The sequence below is a fragment of the Pistacia vera genome, unplaced genomic scaffold (genome assembly GCF_008641045.1).
Source record: "Pistacia vera cultivar Batoury unplaced genomic scaffold, PisVer_v2 Contig573, whole genome shotgun sequence".
Taxonomy (NCBI): domain Eukaryota; kingdom Viridiplantae; phylum Streptophyta; class Magnoliopsida; order Sapindales; family Anacardiaceae; genus Pistacia; species Pistacia vera.
In genome coordinates, this window is record NW_022196416.1 from 362198 (window position 1) to 381420 (window position 19223).

The 19223-nt window shown below is 38.7% G+C and overlaps 1 protein-coding gene and 1 non-coding gene across 2 annotated transcripts; one reads left to right on the forward strand and one right to left on the reverse strand.

The window, feature by feature from the left end:
- Window positions 1-755: 755 nt before the first annotated feature.
- On the reverse strand, window positions 756-862 carry LOC116109172. Its single transcript, XR_004124738.1, has one exon. It is a non-coding gene; the product is annotated as a small nucleolar RNA R71 (small nucleolar RNA).
- Window positions 863-17708: 16846 nt separating this feature from the next.
- Window positions 17709-18986, forward strand: LOC116109163 (spermidine hydroxycinnamoyl transferase). Its single transcript, XM_031395391.1, has 2 exons — window positions 17709-18176; window positions 18291-18986. Exons 1-2 carry the CDS (start codon window positions 17709-17711, stop codon window positions 18930-18932), a joined length of 1110 nt encoding a protein of 369 aa, XP_031251251.1. The 3' UTR covers window positions 18933-18986.
- Window positions 18987-19223: the final 237 nt, after the last annotated feature.

The following is a 19223-nucleotide window of genomic DNA, read 5'->3' on the forward strand; positions in this document are numbered from 1 at the left end:
CGATTTCGTACACTTGCGAATAGCCTGTCAAGTTTTTGGCGCCGTTGCTGAGGAACTATTTTGTTTTACCAATATCAATACAAAATATTTAGTTGCTAATTTGATTTGTTTTATTTCTGTTTACTAATTAATTTTTATTTTTGTTTGTTTTGTTTGTGGTTTTCAGCTAGAATCTGGAGAGTTTACGTTCCAGAGGTCGTGGTCATCTTATTCCACTAGATTTTGAGATCGAGAGAACTGCGAAACAGTTGAGGAGAGAAAAGAGGCAAGCTAACTTTGAAAGATCAATGGCTAACATAGGAATTGTGAATCCCAATATGGGAAATCAATAGAATAAGACTGAAGATACTTTAGGGGGAAATGCAAATGGTGGAGCAGTAGTGGTTCAGAGAGCATTGAAGGACTACTCTAGTCCTACTATTGATGGGTGCTATTCTAGCATCAAGAGACCACCAGTTCAAGCAAATAATTTTGAGATCAAGCCAGCCATCATTCAAATGATTCAGCAGATGGTTCAATTCGCTGGGTTGGCTAATGATGATCCCAACTTGCATATTGCCAATTTTCTGGAGTTGTGCGACACATTCAGACATAATGGAGTCTCTGATGACGCAATTAGGCTAAGACTTTTCCCATTCTCTCTTCGGGATAAAGCTAAGGCTTGGTTGATTTCTTTGCCATCTGGGAGCATCACAACATGGAACGAGTTAGCTCAAGCATTCCTCACTAAATACGTTCCACCTGCCAAGTCTGCCAAGCTGAGAAGTGAGCTTACCAATTTTTACCAACAAGACTTGGAGTCATTATATGAAGCATGGGAAAGGTATAAAGATCTCTTACGGAGGTGCCCTTACCATGGTTTACCAATCTGGTCGCAAGTGCAAACGTTTTACCAAGGGTTGCTACCGACTATTCAAGCTATGATTGATGCTGCAAGTGGGGGAGCCTTAAACAATAAAACACCAAAGGATGCATACAATCTGATTGAGGTGATGGCGAACAATAACTATATGAGGACTCCAGAGAGAACTCCAACAAGGAGATCAGCGGGAGTGCATGAAGTTGACGGTTACACCGCACTGGCTGTAGTCAAATTCAATTTCACTGCTTCCAATAATGAAGCGAAATGGGAGGCCATGCTCACAAGAATCTGTTTGGCTAAGGAAATAGGGACATAATCGATCAAAATCTACAACGATTCTCAGCTCGTAGTACATCAGATTTCTAGGAAGTATCAGGCTAAGGAAGAAAGAATGGCATTTTATCTCTAAAAGGTAAAATTCGAGATTGAATCTTTTGAAAGTTACTTAATGTAGTAGATTCCCAAAGAGCAAAACACTATAGCCGATGCTTTAGCTCGTTTGGCTTCAGTAATGAGTAAAGAGGCCACAAACTCAATTCCAGTCAAGTTCCTACAAAGCCCTAACATCCTTGCACTATAACAGGCAGTAAGGCAACAGGCCAGTGATATAGTTGGATCAATCCAATAACAGCCTATTTGAGAGAGGGGTTGTGCTAGAAGACAAAAACGAAGTCCAAACTCTTTGTGCAAAATCAACCTACTTCACTCTAATAAATGAGAAGCTTAACAAATGAGGATGCAACACCCCACTGTTGTGATGTGTTGATAATGAAGAGGTGGACTACATTCTTAGGAAAATTCACGAAGGAATTTCTAGAAATCACGTCTTGCGTGATCATTGGCATACAAAGTACTTTAATAGGGATATTATTGGCCAACCATTTATGAAGATGCAATCAAATTTGCTCGAAAATGCGATAAATGTAAGAGGTTCATAGATATTCCACAAGCTCCAGCCCAAGAACTCACGACTTTGACTAGCCCATGGCCGTTCGTAACCTGGGGAATTGATTTGATAGGCCCCTACCTCAGGGAAAAAGGGGAGTAAAGTTTGTAGTGGTCACGGTTGACTACTTTACTAAGTGGGCAGAAGTTGAGCCTTTGGCAACAATAATGACAACAAATTGAAAGATTTTGTCTACAAGAACATCATTTGCAGATTCAGAATCTCACACACTATCATCACCGATAATGAGAAGCAATTTGATAGTCAAGATTTCAAATTGTTTTGTGGAAGGCTCGACATAAAAAATAAAAAAAAAAGCTTCTTAGCAATCTATCGACCTCAAGCTAATGGCTAGATTGAAGTAGTAAACAAAGTGTTCAAGCTACCATGAAAAAGAAGCTTGTCGCCCTTAAAGGCAGATGGGCATATGAGCTACCTGAAGTGTTATGGTCATATAGAACAACATCCAGAAGTTTGATAGGAGAGACCCCATTCTCACTCACCAGTGGATGTAAGGTAATGGCCCCAGTAGAAGTCGGAATCGGCTCATTCCAACAAGAAGTTTTTGACAAAATTGTTAATGAAGCGCTGATGCGTTTGAGACTGGACTTGATCGATGAATATTGAGCTAAATCTCATTTGAGAATCACCTCGTATGAACAACGAGTGAAAAAATATTTTAAATCGAAAGTAAGAAATCGCAATTTCGAGGTAGGGGATCTTGTCCTAAGAAAAATTGTGCCTGGGGAAAGAGATGCGAACTTGGGGGCATTTGCACCCAAATGGGAAGGTCCCTTTAGGGTTTCAAAAAAGCTCATGCTAGGAACATTCCATTTGGAGTATCTAAATGGCACTGCAGTTTTGCGAGCATGGAATGCCAAGCATCTTAGGAGGTATTATCAGTGATTAGCTCGAATCCAATATTATTTTCTCAAGTCTTTTTCTTTTCTTGTATTAATATTTTATGAGTTTTAAGGCCATCTTTGGTCATTAACCATTATTTATAAAACCAGCGAGCATTTTTCTTTAGTTCAAGATGTTTTTGTAATCTATTAAAATTGTAGTGTAGGAAAAGACCCTACAAGGAACTTGAGTCCAATGTTCGAAAAGACGGTTTGGTTTTATAACTACCCCAAAATTTGAGCTCAAGGGGGGTATATCCCACGACCTAATGAAAAAGCAACTTGGAAAATGAAAGGGAAAAGAATGTCAAGGAGGAATTAATTGAAACTTGGTGACTAAGACTTGAGACATGCAATTAACCCTAACTCGACATTGTCCTGAGAAAAGATCCTCGTTGTCACTTGAAAAGTTCTCAAGAAAGCAGACAAAAGCATGAATTCAAGAGCAAATTCGAGCTCGTTATTAATCAATTCGATAAAATGAGCTACAATGACTTTGTAGAAAAAATAATATACAACGATATAAAGATAAGTTTTACAACACTTATAAAATAACTAAATTCATGCGAGTAATAATAGTGTTCATTTTATTGATTGAATGGTTTCTTTTTTACCAAAAAAAAAAAAAAAAAAAAAAAAAAACAACTACTGAATAGTTTTCTTTCTGACACTTGTGTTGAAGGGGAGTCTTGAGTTACGTTATCTGAGGAGGTGCCATCTTTGGCAACCTTAGGAGCATCAACTGGATTCTCTAAAGTGACCTGATCATTGGTACTCTCAAAGGCCTCTTTAGTGTTCGTTTATTCATTAGGGAACATGGTTGAAATAGGCGAGCTAACATCTCCTTGTGCTAGCTTTTCTTTGTTTAAGGTGTCACTATCTAAATCTTTGTCAGACTCATAAGCATTTAGATAGATGAACTCTAACCTCGCTACCTCAGTTTTCATTCTCTTAACTTCAATTTGATACTCCAAAGACAAGAAAGAAAAGTCCCGCGATAGATTGCTCTCCCACATAAGCTTGACCAGGTTTACCAATAGCTCCTAAACGGTTGTCTCGCTATTGGATTTCTCTTTTTCAAGGTCGTTCGTTACCTGGATGACGTTCACCGCTGCCTCTTTGTAATCTTCATGAGCATGAGATAAATCAACCTCACAAGACGCAAATTTGTCTGTCAAATCTTTGAACCTGTTATTGAAGCGCTTGAACCCAAACCTACTTAGGAAGTTATAAATGCTTATAGAAAGTATCTAGATGATGCTGATATTGCACAGTGTATTGTACTTGCATCGTTGACACCTGATCTACAAGAGCAACATGAGAATTTGGATGTTGGCCCCATCATCACAGATCTCGAAGAGCTCTTTCAGAAGCGTGCTAGGCACAAACGTTATGAGGTGCAAAGGCATTATATAGATGTCGAATGATTGAGGTAACCTAGTAGGCTCGCATGTAGTCAAGATGATTGGCTACATATATAAGTTTGAAATACTAGGATTTGGTATAAAGGCAGAACTATCAATAGATCTTGTTCTACAATCCTTGCTTTATTCCTTCTCCCAATTCATAATAAACTTCAATATGAATTCTATGGAGAAGTCTCTCTTAGAGCTCTTGAATATGTTGAAGACAGTAGAGAAGGACATGAAGAAGTCCAAGTTAGTGATGCTAGTTGGCGCTGCACTATTGAAAGGAAAGAGGAAGCGAGGTAAAGGAAATGCCAAAGGCAAATCCAAAGCTCAACCCCAAGATGTCCTTAAACCTACTGGAGGCGTGAGCAATGATGGAAAGGTTGTTTGCTTCCATTGTGACAAGCCTAGTCACTAGAAGAAACATTGCAAAGACTTCCTAGCAAGCAAGCAAGAAGAATAAGCCTGCATCTTCTTCTAAAGGTATGTACATGATTGAAATCAATGTATCTCCTATTAAATCTTGGGTTATTGACATAAGATATGTTTCTCATATTTGCACTTCTGTGTAGGGACTACGATGGAGTAGACTACTTGGTCGAGGAGAGGTGGACCTACGAGTTGGGAATGGAGCATGCGTTGCTGCATTAGCTGTCGGAGATTATTATTTATGTTTTCCTTTGGGCCAAACTAGAACTTTAAGTTGTTTTTATGTTCCTTTAATTTCAAAGAATATTATTTTTGTGTCCACTTTAAACAACATTAGATATCAATTTATGATAACTAATGGATTGATGTCAATTAGTTTAAATGGTATTCAATATGGAATTGCAAGATTACGTAATGGTTTGTATGTTTTAGAGTTAAATAACAATGAGATTTTCAATCTAGAGAATAAGAAAGCCAAGGTTGATGGCTTTAATCAAACTTACCTATGGCATTGTAGGCTTGGTCATGTGAACCAGACTCGCATAGCAAAACTCCATAAGGATAGAGTTTTGGACCCATTTGACTTCAAGTCTTATGAGGTATGCAAGTCATGCCTAATGGGCAAATGACCAAGTCACCTTTTACTAGACACAGTGAAAGGGCAAAGGAACTGTTAGGCATCATCCATAGTGATGTATGTGGAACTCTATCAATACAAGCTAGAGGTGGATATTCTTACTTCATCACGTTTACTGATGACCTTAGTAGATTTGGATATGTCTACTTAATGAGACATAAGTCTGAATTCGTTGACAAGTTCAAGGAATTCAAGAACAAAGTAAAAAATCAACTAGGCAAGAATATCAAGGATCTCTGATCCGATGGGGAGGAGAATACTTGAGCTTAGAGTTTGATGTATACCTTAAGGAATGTGGGATTATATATCAACTCACACCTCCTTATACACCTCAGCACAATGGAGTGTCTGAGAGGAGGAATTGAACCTTGTTGGATAGTTTGATCAATGAAAAGTTTTACAAATTTACCCACATCGTTCTGGGGCTATGCCTTAGAGGCTACGACATATACACTAAATTGTATACCATCGAAATCAATGGATAAGACACCATATGAAATATGGAATGGGTGTAAACCCATTTTGTCTTATCTAAGAGTTTGGGGTTGTGACGCTTATGTCAAGAAATTGACTTCAAACAAGCTTGCCTGAAAGTCAGAGAAATGTATTTTTGTAGGGTATCCTAAATAGACAAAGGGATACTATTTTTACAATCCAATTGAGTAGAAAGTTTTAGTTGCTCAAACTAGAGTCTTCTTAGAGAAGGATTTCCTTAAAAGAGAAGATGGTGTAAGAAAGGTAGAACTCAATGAAGTTCTAGAACCACAAGATGCATCAAACGATGGACAAGACAATGTGCTATTAGCATGGTTGAGCATCATAAGGAGATAGCTCCACTGGGAGTGGAACAAAGGAACCTCTGACACAAGAGCCGTGCAGGTCTGGGAGAATACGTCGTGAGGCTAAGATGTATGGTTTTCTCATGACTCAAAGTGGCGACGTATTGGTCTATCAAAACTATGAGCCTAGAACTTACAGCAACACTTTGTTGAATCCATATTTCGCAAAATGGCTTGATGCCATGGCATCTGAAATAGACTCCATGTATTAGAACCAAGTATGGGATCTAGTGGACCCACTTGAAGGAGTCAAACCCATAAGGTGGAAATGGGTCTTCAAGAAGAAGACTGACATGGATGGGAATATTCAAACCTAAAAGGCACGACTAGTAGCAAAAGGTTTCAAAGAAAAGAATGGGATTGACTATGATGAAACATTTTCTTCAGTAGCAATGCTGAAGTGTAAATTCCACGTCAACATTCCAATGCTATAAGGTATGTAATTGTACCTTTAAAAGGATTTTATATCAATAAAGGGTAAAATGGTCATTTTGCATGCATTATGAGACGTGAATGTTGTAAAGTGTAAGGAATTGATGATATTGATAAGAAATATGGTTAAAGGGTCATGAAGGAGGTTAGTAGGGTTAAACGGCATAAAAGGTTCCCATGAGGTATAATGGTCTATTCACAATAATTTATAGGAATCAAGCATCCATAAAAGTGTATTATGGGTAAATTAGTTAATTGTCTTATGGAATTACTTGGTCACCAAGTAGAAAAGAGAAGTCAAATGGCATTAAAGGAGTGTAATAATTATGTTGTAGTGGAAATGACCAAAATGCCCTTATATGCAGAATTTATGCCAAATGACTTATATATCTAACTTTTTATGGCCAATCCCATTTGGGAATTAAAAAAATGAAATGTTTATAAGATTTTTTTTTTTTTTTTTTTGGTTAAGTCGGCCAACACTCTTAGAACACCAAGCTTTCTTCTTCAAGTCTTATTTTCCTCCATTAAAGGCTTTAATTCAAGCTTTCTCTCTCTCAAAATTTTCATAGGATTTCAGGTTGAATTTTTAAGGAGATCACCATCCACACTTAAAGAACTTCAATTTCATGGTTTAAGGTGAGTTTTAAAACCCTAGTTTGTTGTGATTCTCAGTTAAAAGAGAAATTCATAAGTGGTTATGTGTGTAAGGTAGAAAGGGTGAACCTTTGGAGCTAAGGAGGAGTGTCTTTGTGCTTTGAATACTAAGGTAAGGAGAAAATAAAATCTCCCTTATGACTAAAATTGATAACACCTAGGGTTGATGAAACTTACATTTATTTATGTTAATTTGAGTGTGACGCTATGTTTTGGTTATGGATTGTTTAAATGGGTGTGTTGGTTGGTGTATATGTGCATATGGAGGATGATTATGCCAATTAAGAGATTTGTAGTTGGACAATGTCTTGGCACATTTTGGAGGGAGGTTTTTATGGCCTTTTATGATATGGCAAATATTATGACTTTTTAAGACTTATACTGTACATGCTTCGTTGAATAAGTCATAACTGAAGTTATAAAAGTTGGATTGAGTTGATTCTTGAAGTATTAAAAATTTTAGAAACAGACCTAAAACTTTTATGTTTTAGCCAAGAATCAATTCAAATTGGAAGATGAGGAAAAAATTGCTTGAAAGTGACAAACTGTATGGCATCCACTTCCTTAATAAAAAAATTCCCATCTTTCTTATAATTTCTAACAAACCACTAAATAATCCTATGGTCTAAAAAAAAAATTAATAAAAGACACCTGTTGAAATTCCTTGTGTTTTATGAGAAATCGAATGAATTAAGTTAATGAATTTAACAGGAAAATATTCATGTCAAGGAGTCTTGTAAAATTGATTGATGAATTGTGCAATTGGCCAAGGGTACATTTTGAATGAATGAATAGTATGGTTGAGCATGGGAGATGTATCCCATATGTTTGTGGTGTGCTGTCGTGGGCACCCAGAATTAAAACCCTAAAAAATACATGTAGTAGTATGAGTAGGGATCGTTCCCACGAAGAGTGTCTAGCCAAGTTTTTTTGTTACCAGGATGGGCGGGGAGGGGGGTATTTAAGTAAAAACAGAACAATTTCAGGAAAACAACTAATAGACAATTCCAAAGTAAATTATCAATCAAAACACAAACCTTGGTCTAGGACAACTTCCACCATCGAAATCTTACAAACTGATCATCAATGTAAAAATTTATCAATTGCTACTCTGAGTATTCACTGTTGGAATTGGTTCCTATCTCTCCTTAGTTGTAATTAATTATAAAACAAGCGATCTAATTAACCTTACTACTAAACAACCCTAGACAAGCGCTAAAGATTAAATCTAGTGGTAGCATTAAGACCTAGAGAGATCGATGAAGCTAAACAGCACAAACACAAGCAGTTGTATTTAATTTAGTTGAATGTTCTTCTTAAGATTTACTAATTCCTAACACAGCAAATTATTAACCCTAATTGCTTCACAAGTTAGAGGAATCAAGTCATATCAAGAACACCATCATGATCCATAAACAACAATATTTAGTCCATGCATATTCATACCTAACTTAGGAAGCAGCAAAATAAAATAAAGTAGAGTTAATGACATTCATCTCTCTTCATCATTTTTCACAATTACTCTCAATTAGTCAATGCAAACAAGGAAACTAATCACAACTAATTCATGTACAACTCCCCTCTCAACTTTTCCGCAACTGTTTCTCTTTACTACTACATACTGGGTAGCAACCTAGGGATATTATTATTATTATTATTATTTTGTTTTGAAAAAGAATGAGTGCATTTTATGCTCCATCTCATTTCATGGTTGTGTTTATGAGTGAGTGCATTTTACGCTCCATCTCGACTCACCACATACCTTTCTTTTCCTTTTCCTATTTGCTTAAACCCAAATTTAGGACTAGCTTAAGAGAAACAATTTTTTTTTTTTTTTTTGCTTTTAAGGGTTGTTATACACTCCTCAATCATGCTTTGTCGCCAAGTCCACACAACTTCTCAAGACATATTGTTTCAAACTTCAAAGATTCAAATCTGATGAACTCTATTTTATGACAGATTGCTAACATCCTAAGTCAAGGAATATGCTCAACAACAAAGTCAAGTTACTATTTCGTGCATCACTAGACGTTCAAAGACATGACTTAAAGCATAAACCTTCCTAAAAACAACTCCTTTTTTTTTTTTTTGACAAATTAAAACATAACCTAAATCCCCTCCCCCACACTTAAAACTGACATTGTCCCCAATGTAAGATGAAATGCAAAGAAAAGGAAAAAATAACCAAAATTTAAAATGCAAGAAGAAGAAAACAAACTCCCCTTGGGTTGCCTCCCAAGCCGCGCCTTTGTTTATTATGTAGTAACTGCTTCATACTAGGATACTCATAGAAATACATCAAGTAAAATACATTTATATTAGCAAAAGTAAATGGGCCCAAAATTTTCTTTTAATACATATAATCATTCTTTATACAAAGTAAGGTATCATTTGTAAAAGTTATCAAAAACAGTGGACAATGTAGCTATTGCCTCTTGCTTGCCGATGCCCATTCGACCGCGTCCTCACCTAGATCCTGCAAACACAAAGAGAAACAATGGGGTGAGCACAAAATAATGCTCAGTAAGTAAATCCTCTACTTGTCTGTCCCCGTAACTCTTTCTCGTAATTCTTTCCTTACACTCTTCTCATCTCATTTATTTTCTCTTTCTATTTCTCTTTCACAAAGCTCTTTTCTATTGACTTTCTGTTGTATGTCACGACCTCATCTTATCGGAGGCACGGCTGAGTGGAGATCACAAAGCATCCACCCACTCTTCGTGACTTCTACTCATTCTCTTCCTCTATTCTTTCTCATATTTTCTTATTCTTTGTCATTGGAATGTCATGGCCTCATCTTACCAGAGGCACGGCCGGGTGGTGTTCACAAAACACCAACCCACTCTTCGTGACTTCCGGGTGGAGTTCACAAAGCACCAACCCATTCTTCATAACTTCCGAACGAAGTTCACAAAGCACCAACCCATTCTTCATAACTTCCGCGTGGAGTTCACAAAGCACCAATCCATTCTTAGATTTTCTCATTCTCTTTACTTTTAGAGTAGCCCATTCACAAAGTTCACAGCTCTTTCTCAAACTACTTCTCAATGCACAATTAATGCATAAGGATGGTTCATGCTTAAAGTTTCTTACTTAGTGCACTTATGAAATGCACAAATGCAATATTGCATCAAAATAGTCATTCTGCGCAGGTCACACTCAAGAAGGCATAACTTGAGTTATACGCATCATATTGCTACGATTTTGGTCTTGTTTTAAAGCTTAGATACAGGGCTATAACTTTTATGTTTTGGTCTCAACCCAGTTTGTAACGCCCCACTTGAGGTACGTAGCTAATGTTTCTTCTTTTGCTCTTATTTGAGTTGGTTTATTAGTATTATTGTTTGGTTGACCTTTGATTGAGTGATATGTTGAATACTTGCCCTGAAATTGGTTGAAATAGAAGAAGTTCACTGTTCCAGGCTTCCCTGGGGTGAAGAAGAATCTTCACCGTGGCGAAGAGGTGTTGAAGCCACGGGAAACTGCTGGACAGTTTCGCCGTGGCGACATAATATTCTTTGCACTTTTGTATGACTAATAATAGACTCTGGCCAGAGATTCTGTTTTTTGACATTTATCGATGTTTGTCTAGGAACTCAAATCCGGATGGAGTCAGCTGTACTCCCGATCCTATATTTTCGAGTCAATGGATCCCTTCTTGACCATCGTTCGTTTTCGCATATGAACAACGCATGACTAAATAGGCTTTATTGTACGAAACATGATTAGTCTCGTACTTATACACCGTATGAACCATACATATCCATATCGAATCCGACTACAATGTCTCAGGTCAAAGGACTACATCGTGCACTGATATAACCAAACGATAAATCATTGACTACATGCTTTTCCAAGTAATTTGTCGTTATTCGGTCATGTTGGAAAAACAGTTCACCAACCGTTAATCCATACCAATACCCTAGTGACATGACTATCATCGTCATCCGTACTTATATCAACTCATGATATCTTTCGAAAGCATCCGATATGCCTACTATGCAATATAGTTGCCCAAATTATATTGCTTCCGTAGGGAACCCTTTTGGATAATTCATTTACCGATTAAATGAATCATCTGGACAATTCATATACATACTTTATTTTAAATGCATGACTGAATAAAGGAAGCAATTTACATATATGAATTGAAGAACTCTTTCTTCTATTATTTATGATATATATAGATACAAGACAAAATGCTCTGAAACTGATAGCACGAATGGTTTCTAGGGCATACACTAATATACACTAACAGTTTTCTCCTGGTCGTCTGGGTGCATCAAAATCTGATTGTACCCTGAGAAGGCATCCATGAAACTTAGGAGTTCATGGCCTATTGTCGCATCGACCATCATGTTGATATGCGGGAGTGGGAAGGAGTCTTTGGGACACGCTTTGTGTAAATCTGTGAAGTCTATGCAGACCCTCCATTTTTCGCTCTTCTTCTTTACCACCACTATGTTTGCCAATCGGTCGGGATAGTGGACTTCTCTGATCAGGCCATTATTTAGTAATTTTTCGACCTCCTCATTGATGATCCGGTTGCGTTCTGGTGCGAATTTCTGACGCCTCTGCTTCATTGGAGGGTGATCCGGGTCTACTTTGAGGTGGTGGATGATTGCCTCTGGGCTTACTCCTATCATGTCGGTGTGGGACCAGGCGAAGTAGTCCTAGTTTTGTTTGAGGAATTCTATAAGTCTCTCTCTTAGTTCAGGTCCGAGGCGTGAGCCTATCTGGGTCTTCCTTTCAGGGTTGTCCGGGTGTATCTACACTTCATCCAACTCCTTCATAGATGGTTGATTTGGCTCGGTCGAGGGGTTGGATGAGACTATAGTTGCTATGAAGTGTGACCTTTGCTTTTGAAAGCATTTTTATAGCAATCTCTAGATGCCTTGGAGTCGCCTTGATTTCTCTTACTCCCCATTACATTGGAAACTTGATGGTTTGGTGGAAGGTGGATGGAACAGCTCGCATGTCATGGATCCAGGGTCGGCCCAAGATGACGTTGTATGGTGAAGGATAATATAGCACTAGAAAGATGGTTTGATTGTTGACTCCGTTGGTGTAGACAGGCAGAGCGATTTCTCCAATGGTGTACTTCTGCTCAGAACTGAACCCTACTAGTATGGTTGGTCGTCTGTTGATGTTTGTTTTGTCCAGTCCCATGGCCTTTATTGCTTCAAGGAAGAGAATGTTTACTGAGGATCCTTCGTCTATTGATAATCCGAGGATTATACTATTTTATTTAGGCTTTTAGGCCGAATTTTAGAGACTTCTTAGTTCATTTATGCCTAAATTGCTACTTAATTCTTTACATTTTGTGTTTCAGGCCAAAATGGACATTTTGAGCAAATAATGATTGAATTGGAGTTTTGGACTCAGAAGTAAGCGGATCTCAAAAGTTGGGAGAGTTGAAGCAGAGTGAAGCATTATGAAGCTTGTTCCCATGTGAGAGCATCGAAGATCGAAGATTCAAGCAAAGAAGCAAGCGGAGGGCAATTCTATAATTTTAGAATTCTTCATGAAGGTTCGCCGCGGCAAAGTCTATTCTTCATCGCGGCGAAACTGTTAAGTACAAGATTCATTTTTTCCTTGTCGTCGTGGCGAAACTCTTTCTTCGCCGCGGCAAAGTCTTTGAATTTTTGTTTTTCCAAAACGCACAGTTTTATTTTAGGAAAGTTTTAAGTCTTTGGGCGAGGTATAAAAGAAAAACTTTACCATTTTCATAGAGGTGGTCTAGTTTTCGTCTGTTCTCATTGAGTTTAGAATAGATTTGAGATTGAGAGAGAAGATTTGAGCTTGAATCTTGTGGATTCTTCAACTAGGGGAGATCTCTACTCTTTTCTCTGCATTTCAATGTGTTGAACCTTGTGTTTATTTTTTTTCTTGCTGTGTATTTTGATTTAGTTATGAACTGACCCATTTGGGTTAGGGTTTTGATTAACTGACCCATTTGGGTTAGGGTTTTGATTAAGTTCGGATTTCTATGGGTTAATAAATTGATTATTGCTATTTTCATATTCTATTGCATAGATTGTGTGGTTATTATGTTTTTAATGGAATTTATTTGATGAATATGATGAGATTGAGAAATGAATCATATTGAGCTTCTTGGGTAATCACCATTGTAGTATTAAATACTAAAGATAGATGTGAGAATCAATGAAATCAATCTAGGATTCCCTTAGCTTAATGAACTTAGATCTATTACTCTTCGACTTGTTGGGTGAGAAAGTTAATAAGGAAAAGTAGGAATTCATAGCCTGAGAAGGTATGTTTAACAAATTAGAGAATCCGATTTACAATCTGTGCATGTGAGTGTGGAATTAACATAATCCGTAGAATTCATCCATAGAGTCCAAATAAAGTCAAAACCCTAATCGTTTGTTAAATTGATATTATTCTTGCGTTTAAATTCTTGCTTTCATAATTTAGTTTTTAATACTGAGCATATTTTGTTTTAGTTTAGTTTAATTCTCTCCCGTTAATCCAAACAATTTCGATTGCTCCAACTTGAAAAACACTTAGGAAAATTAGTGCTTAGCAACCAATCCTCGTGGGAACGGTACTCACTCATCACTTTATTACTTTGTGCGACTAGTGCACTTGCTGTTTATGCATGTTGTAGTTTCAACGCATCATCTATGAATACTCTCTTGACCAGGATGTTTGCGATCTTGAGGGAGATGACTAAAGCATCGTGATGAAGGGCGGCTAAGGTGATTGGCTCATCATCTTCGAACTAGATTACCTGGTTGGTGTGCAGCTAGAAGGGCAGGTGGATGGATTGGAATTCTAGGTGATGGTTGGCTCGGGCATAGCACCTAGCTGAAGAGTAGCTTACCCCACTAATCTCTAACCCATCAGAGATAATGGAGCAGAAACCTTTTGGTGTAGGTTCTCGTTTGGGCGGGGGGGGCAGGAAGAGAGAGAGATGCTTCCTTCGAGTTTTTTTGGTTGATTGTAGTCTGCCCTTTATCCGTCAATAGATCTCAAAGATGTCCCCTCTTTAGTAGCGCGGCGACTTCCAACCACAGGGCAATGTAGTCCACGGTGTTATGACCATGGTCGCCATGGAATTCATACCACTTGGTCGTGTCCCTCCTTGCTTCGGGATTAAGCTTGTTCGGCCACTTAACAGTAGGTCCCATTCCTTTCATGATTGTCACAACTTGGGTTGATTTGACGTTGAGGTTGTACTCTGGAATTTTGTATTGGCTCGACCCGAATGGTCTGTTGTCAGTTCTAATTGGTGGGCAGTCATATGGTCTCTTTACCTTGTTCAGGTTGCGTGGAGGGGGTTAGTAACGGGGCTCAAACGATCTGGACTTTGACCTTCTATCGTTCTGCCTTTGGGGACAGTCGTCGTACCTGGCATGCCTCATCCGGTTCATTTCATCTTCTTCCCACCTTATTTGAATTATAGCTTTGGCTAAGGCGTCTTCTATCGTGGTGCAACCGAGCTTGGTCAGGTCTTTGTATAGTTCTCCGTCTGGAAAGAGCCCCTTTCTGAAGGCGTCTACTGTTGTCTCTGGGTTATAGAAGGGGATGAAGATTTTTTCTTTGTTGAACCTGCTGACGTATTCTCTCAGCGATTCCTCACTCTTCTGATAGACTCTGTACAGATCTGCTAATAGTTTCTCGAGCTTCTTGCTGCTAGCAAATTGTTCAACAAAGGTGTCGGTGAGCTAGGCAAATGAGTTGATTGAACAGTTTGGGAGGTTGGTGTACCACTGAAGAGTTGGGCCAGAAAGGCTTGAACAGAAACTTTTACACATGCAGGCTTCCCTCAGTGCTTAAGGTATCAATATGGCGAACATCTGTTGCTTGTGAGAGGCTATGTAGTCGTCTAGGTCAATTATTCCATCATAACTCTTCATGCTAGGGATGGTGAACTTGTGTGGTATCTCGGTTAGCGTGATTGCATCTACGAAGGGTGAATCAGCATAGCAATGAGGCTGGCTCTTTTTTGTTGGGATTGGCATTCTGGGTATACGCCTCATCACTGCCTCTATGTTGGCCAGTCTCTTAGCCAATATCTATTCCATAGGAGATACAGATACCACTGGGTCGTCCTGGTTAACTTGGTTGGCCACGCAATTCGTGCCTGATGTGTTTTGGTGGGTAATCTGCATGGTGTAGTCTGATGGTTCACTTCGTTATTCGCTGCTTGGTAGCTTTGATCCCCATTCATTTCGTCCGATTGGATGACTCCCCTCGTGACCAATCAGGTGTTTCGCCCTACATAGATTGTAAGGGGTGTTATTTGGGATTCGATTGGCCCATTGGGATGAATGGACTCGAGCAGGGTAGCTTGAAGGAGTGGTGGACCGCTTGACCTGCGAGGATGAGCCGAGCCAAGTGGTGTTTGGGTAGGGATGACTAACTGAAGGTGGGATAGGATGGCGAGGATGGGTGGTTCTTGTTGTGGTGGGCTCTCTATCGCTTGGACTCCTTGATCTCGTGCCTGAAGCGGATCGACCGAGAGTGGCTCTATCAGTGGCCCCCGTTCCCTATCAGTCAAAGCTGAATCATCAACTAATGACGGACATAGTTGGCACGACTTCGTATCCGATATTGCAGGTTCGTGCTCTAGAGTCTGGAGAGGTTGCATAGACGGAACCGAGGCGCGAAACTGATTAGGTGGTACTTGATAAGGCAGAAGCTCAAGATCATAAAACTGACTTACCTTCTTTTTTAGAGATTGGTTCTCGGCCCTGATGGAGGCGTTTTTGGTTCAGATGGCAATGTTCTCAGCTTCCAATGCTGCCGCCTTGTCTGAGTGCTTTGCATGAGGGCGGTCAGAGCCTCCAGTTTGGCCTCGAGGTCAGGATTAGTGTTATCAGAATTGTCAACCATGGAGAGTTTCTTCACGTAGCAGGGTTTGTTGAGACGAATGATTGCCAGAGGCTCCATGGTGGGCGTCAAACTGTAGATGCAAAAATCTACCGTTACGGAAAGAGGGACTGATCCCGTGAGGTTGAGGCTACTAGTGATCTGCTACACCTACACACATGAGAAAGCAAGAGTAAAGCAGACGAAAAACACCGGGGTGGTGTTTGTAGGTACTCCGATGCTCAAGTCAACAAGGCTGAGTAAGGCTAGTTTAGTGAGGGTTAGGGAGAGAAAATATTACCGGAAGTCTAGTCGCGGACTGTGACTATGGCTGTAATGCGAAGTTCTCAGGTAGGAACTCTGGGGTCTGAAGGTGAAATGTTTTTCGTCCCTTGTGATAGGGCTAACCTCTGTTTAAATAGTGACTGTATGGTCTTCCAATCTTGGTGGGACTGGGAGTCCTTGTAGTGGTAGTTTTCCCAAAGGGTGTAACCTTTGGCTCCCTTATCTCGGCAGGAAATGGAGTTCGAGCGTGACTTGGATATGGACCTTGGAGGAATTGGGATAGTAATTGACTTCCTTATCAGAGTTCAAGTAGAAGTGTAATCCGTAAGCAACCGTGGGTCCCGAATTGACCGTGAGCCCAGAAAGTGTTCTAGGATCAGGAGGTCTGGGCCCAGATGGTAAAATCCGACTGCACTTCATACCGGATGGGCCTCATCTGCGGAATTCTGACTTGGGCCCCATCGAGATTGGGCCTAGGCTTTCATATTTGTTAGAGGTGTTTCCCTATTTGGGCCGAGGACAATATTTGGCCCTAACAATTATTCATCTGAGTATAAAATCAGCAAATTAATTAATACCCTTGAATTATATTTGTTTAACAACTCAATAATAGAAATGTGACTCACACGATACTTAAAATTAAACCCTATATTACACCACCATATTTTTTCATCGATCTTTTTAGTTAGATTACAAAAAGTTGGAAAGGCAAGGTCGGTAGATATTGCCGACACATGCTAAAATAAGTGTTTCGTCGATCAATAATGAAAGTTTAATCTGGGAAACGTAGGCTTTTGGGTGCTTCATCAGGCAACTACCACCAGAACACCAGATTGCTTTCCGGCTTTCTTCTTTAAAAGGAAAGAAAATTAAAGTAAATTAAGAAATAGATAGATTAGATCTCGTCTGATTACCAAAATTTTATGCAAATTAAGCTCAACACCCAACCCTTTCCTTATTACAACTCCTCCAAGGACATTAGGTATACCAAAGCTTACCAAATTATTTACAAAATACAAACACTATCTCACAAAACCTTTTGTCAATAGAAATGTCTACGCCACAATTGAGTAGAGGCATTAGACCTTAAAAAAGTAAGGCCATTATTTTACTTAACTTCCCTTTAGGTAATACCAAAGTTTCCTCTTATTCTTATAATCTAAAAGCATTAAATATTATTTTCTTTCTGCAGTGTATATATATATACATTGATTTTAGTAAGATGTAAGAATGTCTCTTATCTTTAGTAGTTCACAAGATATAAATTTCATTTCTTATCAATATTATTTTTAATTTAACCAATCAAAATTAATTCAACATTTATAATTAATAATCGCAATTCCTAATAAATGATAAGAGTATAATTAATAAGAAATTTCATTATTTATTTAAAATGTCAGGGGTCGACTAACGTTACTTATAACTCCTATAAATAACCACAAAATGATCAATTCTTTCACAAGTTGTTAAGTATGGCAGGGCAACATGGTGAGGGAACTCCAGTCTCCAATTTACAGATTGAATCTGTGCAAACCGTTACTCCATTTAAGGAAACTGATCCACGGCAGAGACGCCAAGTGTTGGTGACGGATCCAGTTGGTTCAGGGATCTTCCGGAGGTGCTTTAACATACTTCTTTACTACAAGAAGGTGGTGGAGGATGAATCTGGTTGGATAGTCGCCGGCTGGATGAAGGAATCGATAGCTCGAGCTTTGGTTCATCAACCATTGCTGAGTGGAAGACTACGAAGAGGTGAAGATGGCCATGCTGGATTAGAACTCGTGTCCAATGATAGTGGCCTTAGGCTCATTGAAGCTGGGATCCCTATGACTTTGTCGGAGTTTCTCGATAAGAAGAGTAGAGACGATGAAGCTGAGCTTGTCTTCTGGAAGGACATTGATGAACAAAATCCTCAGTTCTCTCCACTATTTTATGTTCAGGTACATGCATTCTCTGAATTTGGTTACTTCATACGCTTTTCTTATTTTATATGTATTTAATTTCAATGGGTCTTTTTTTTTTTTTTTTTCTTTTTCTTTTTTGGTTAATTTCAGGTGACCAATTTTGAATGCGGCGGATATTCAGTCGGGATGAGCTGCAACATCCTTCTTGCAGACCTCTTAATCACGGATAATTTCCTCAAGAAATGGGTTAATATTCACAATGAAATGCTTTCCAAAGTTGATGCAATCGAAACTCCCATATTCTACCTCCCTACTCTCAAAAAGACTAGTGGCTCTCCAAGCATTCCCATCATCAGGTCCGACCAAACCAAAAATTGCGGCAAAACAATGATCTTCAAGATTACTGACGAAAATATTAACTTGGAAAATGAATCGGGCAAGACACTCATGTTAGTTTGTGTTAAGGAGACTGAGAATGAGGTGGGTAGCAAATTGGCATCAAAGTACCCAGTCTTTCTGAAAGAACCCTTCAATACAATCAAGATTGAAACTTGTTCGAGACTTGAAAATGAGATGGTTCCGTGGGAGTTGGATGTTAGGAATCAAGTCAGAGGCGAAAGTTGGGATGATTTAGGGGCCAATGAGATTGTAATTCACAAAGGTAACAAACCTACTCGTGTTTCATATTGGATGGGATCAGTAATGGATGGAATTGTCATGGCACTCACATCTACCGAAGGGGAAGAGGCTAATTCTGGACCCAATATCATTGTCTCGGTTCCTTGGAATTAAACATTTCTTCTCGGGATCATGTCATGTAAATTTAATACTTGTTCTGTGTATTTGAATGATGAAAATCTATCATTTAAGTATTTGGTGTAACTTTCCTCATTTGGCTTAATAATAAATATTGAGATCTTTCTGATTAATTAAGACATTAGCAATATGCTCAAGCTGTTATAAAGTCCTGCATACAGATGAAAGTGGGCTAAGTTAGGGTTTATTTTATCACCTTATGTGAAAATTGTTCATAAATTCATAATTAAACTCATATGTTTAGTGGTTTGGATAAATTTTATATAC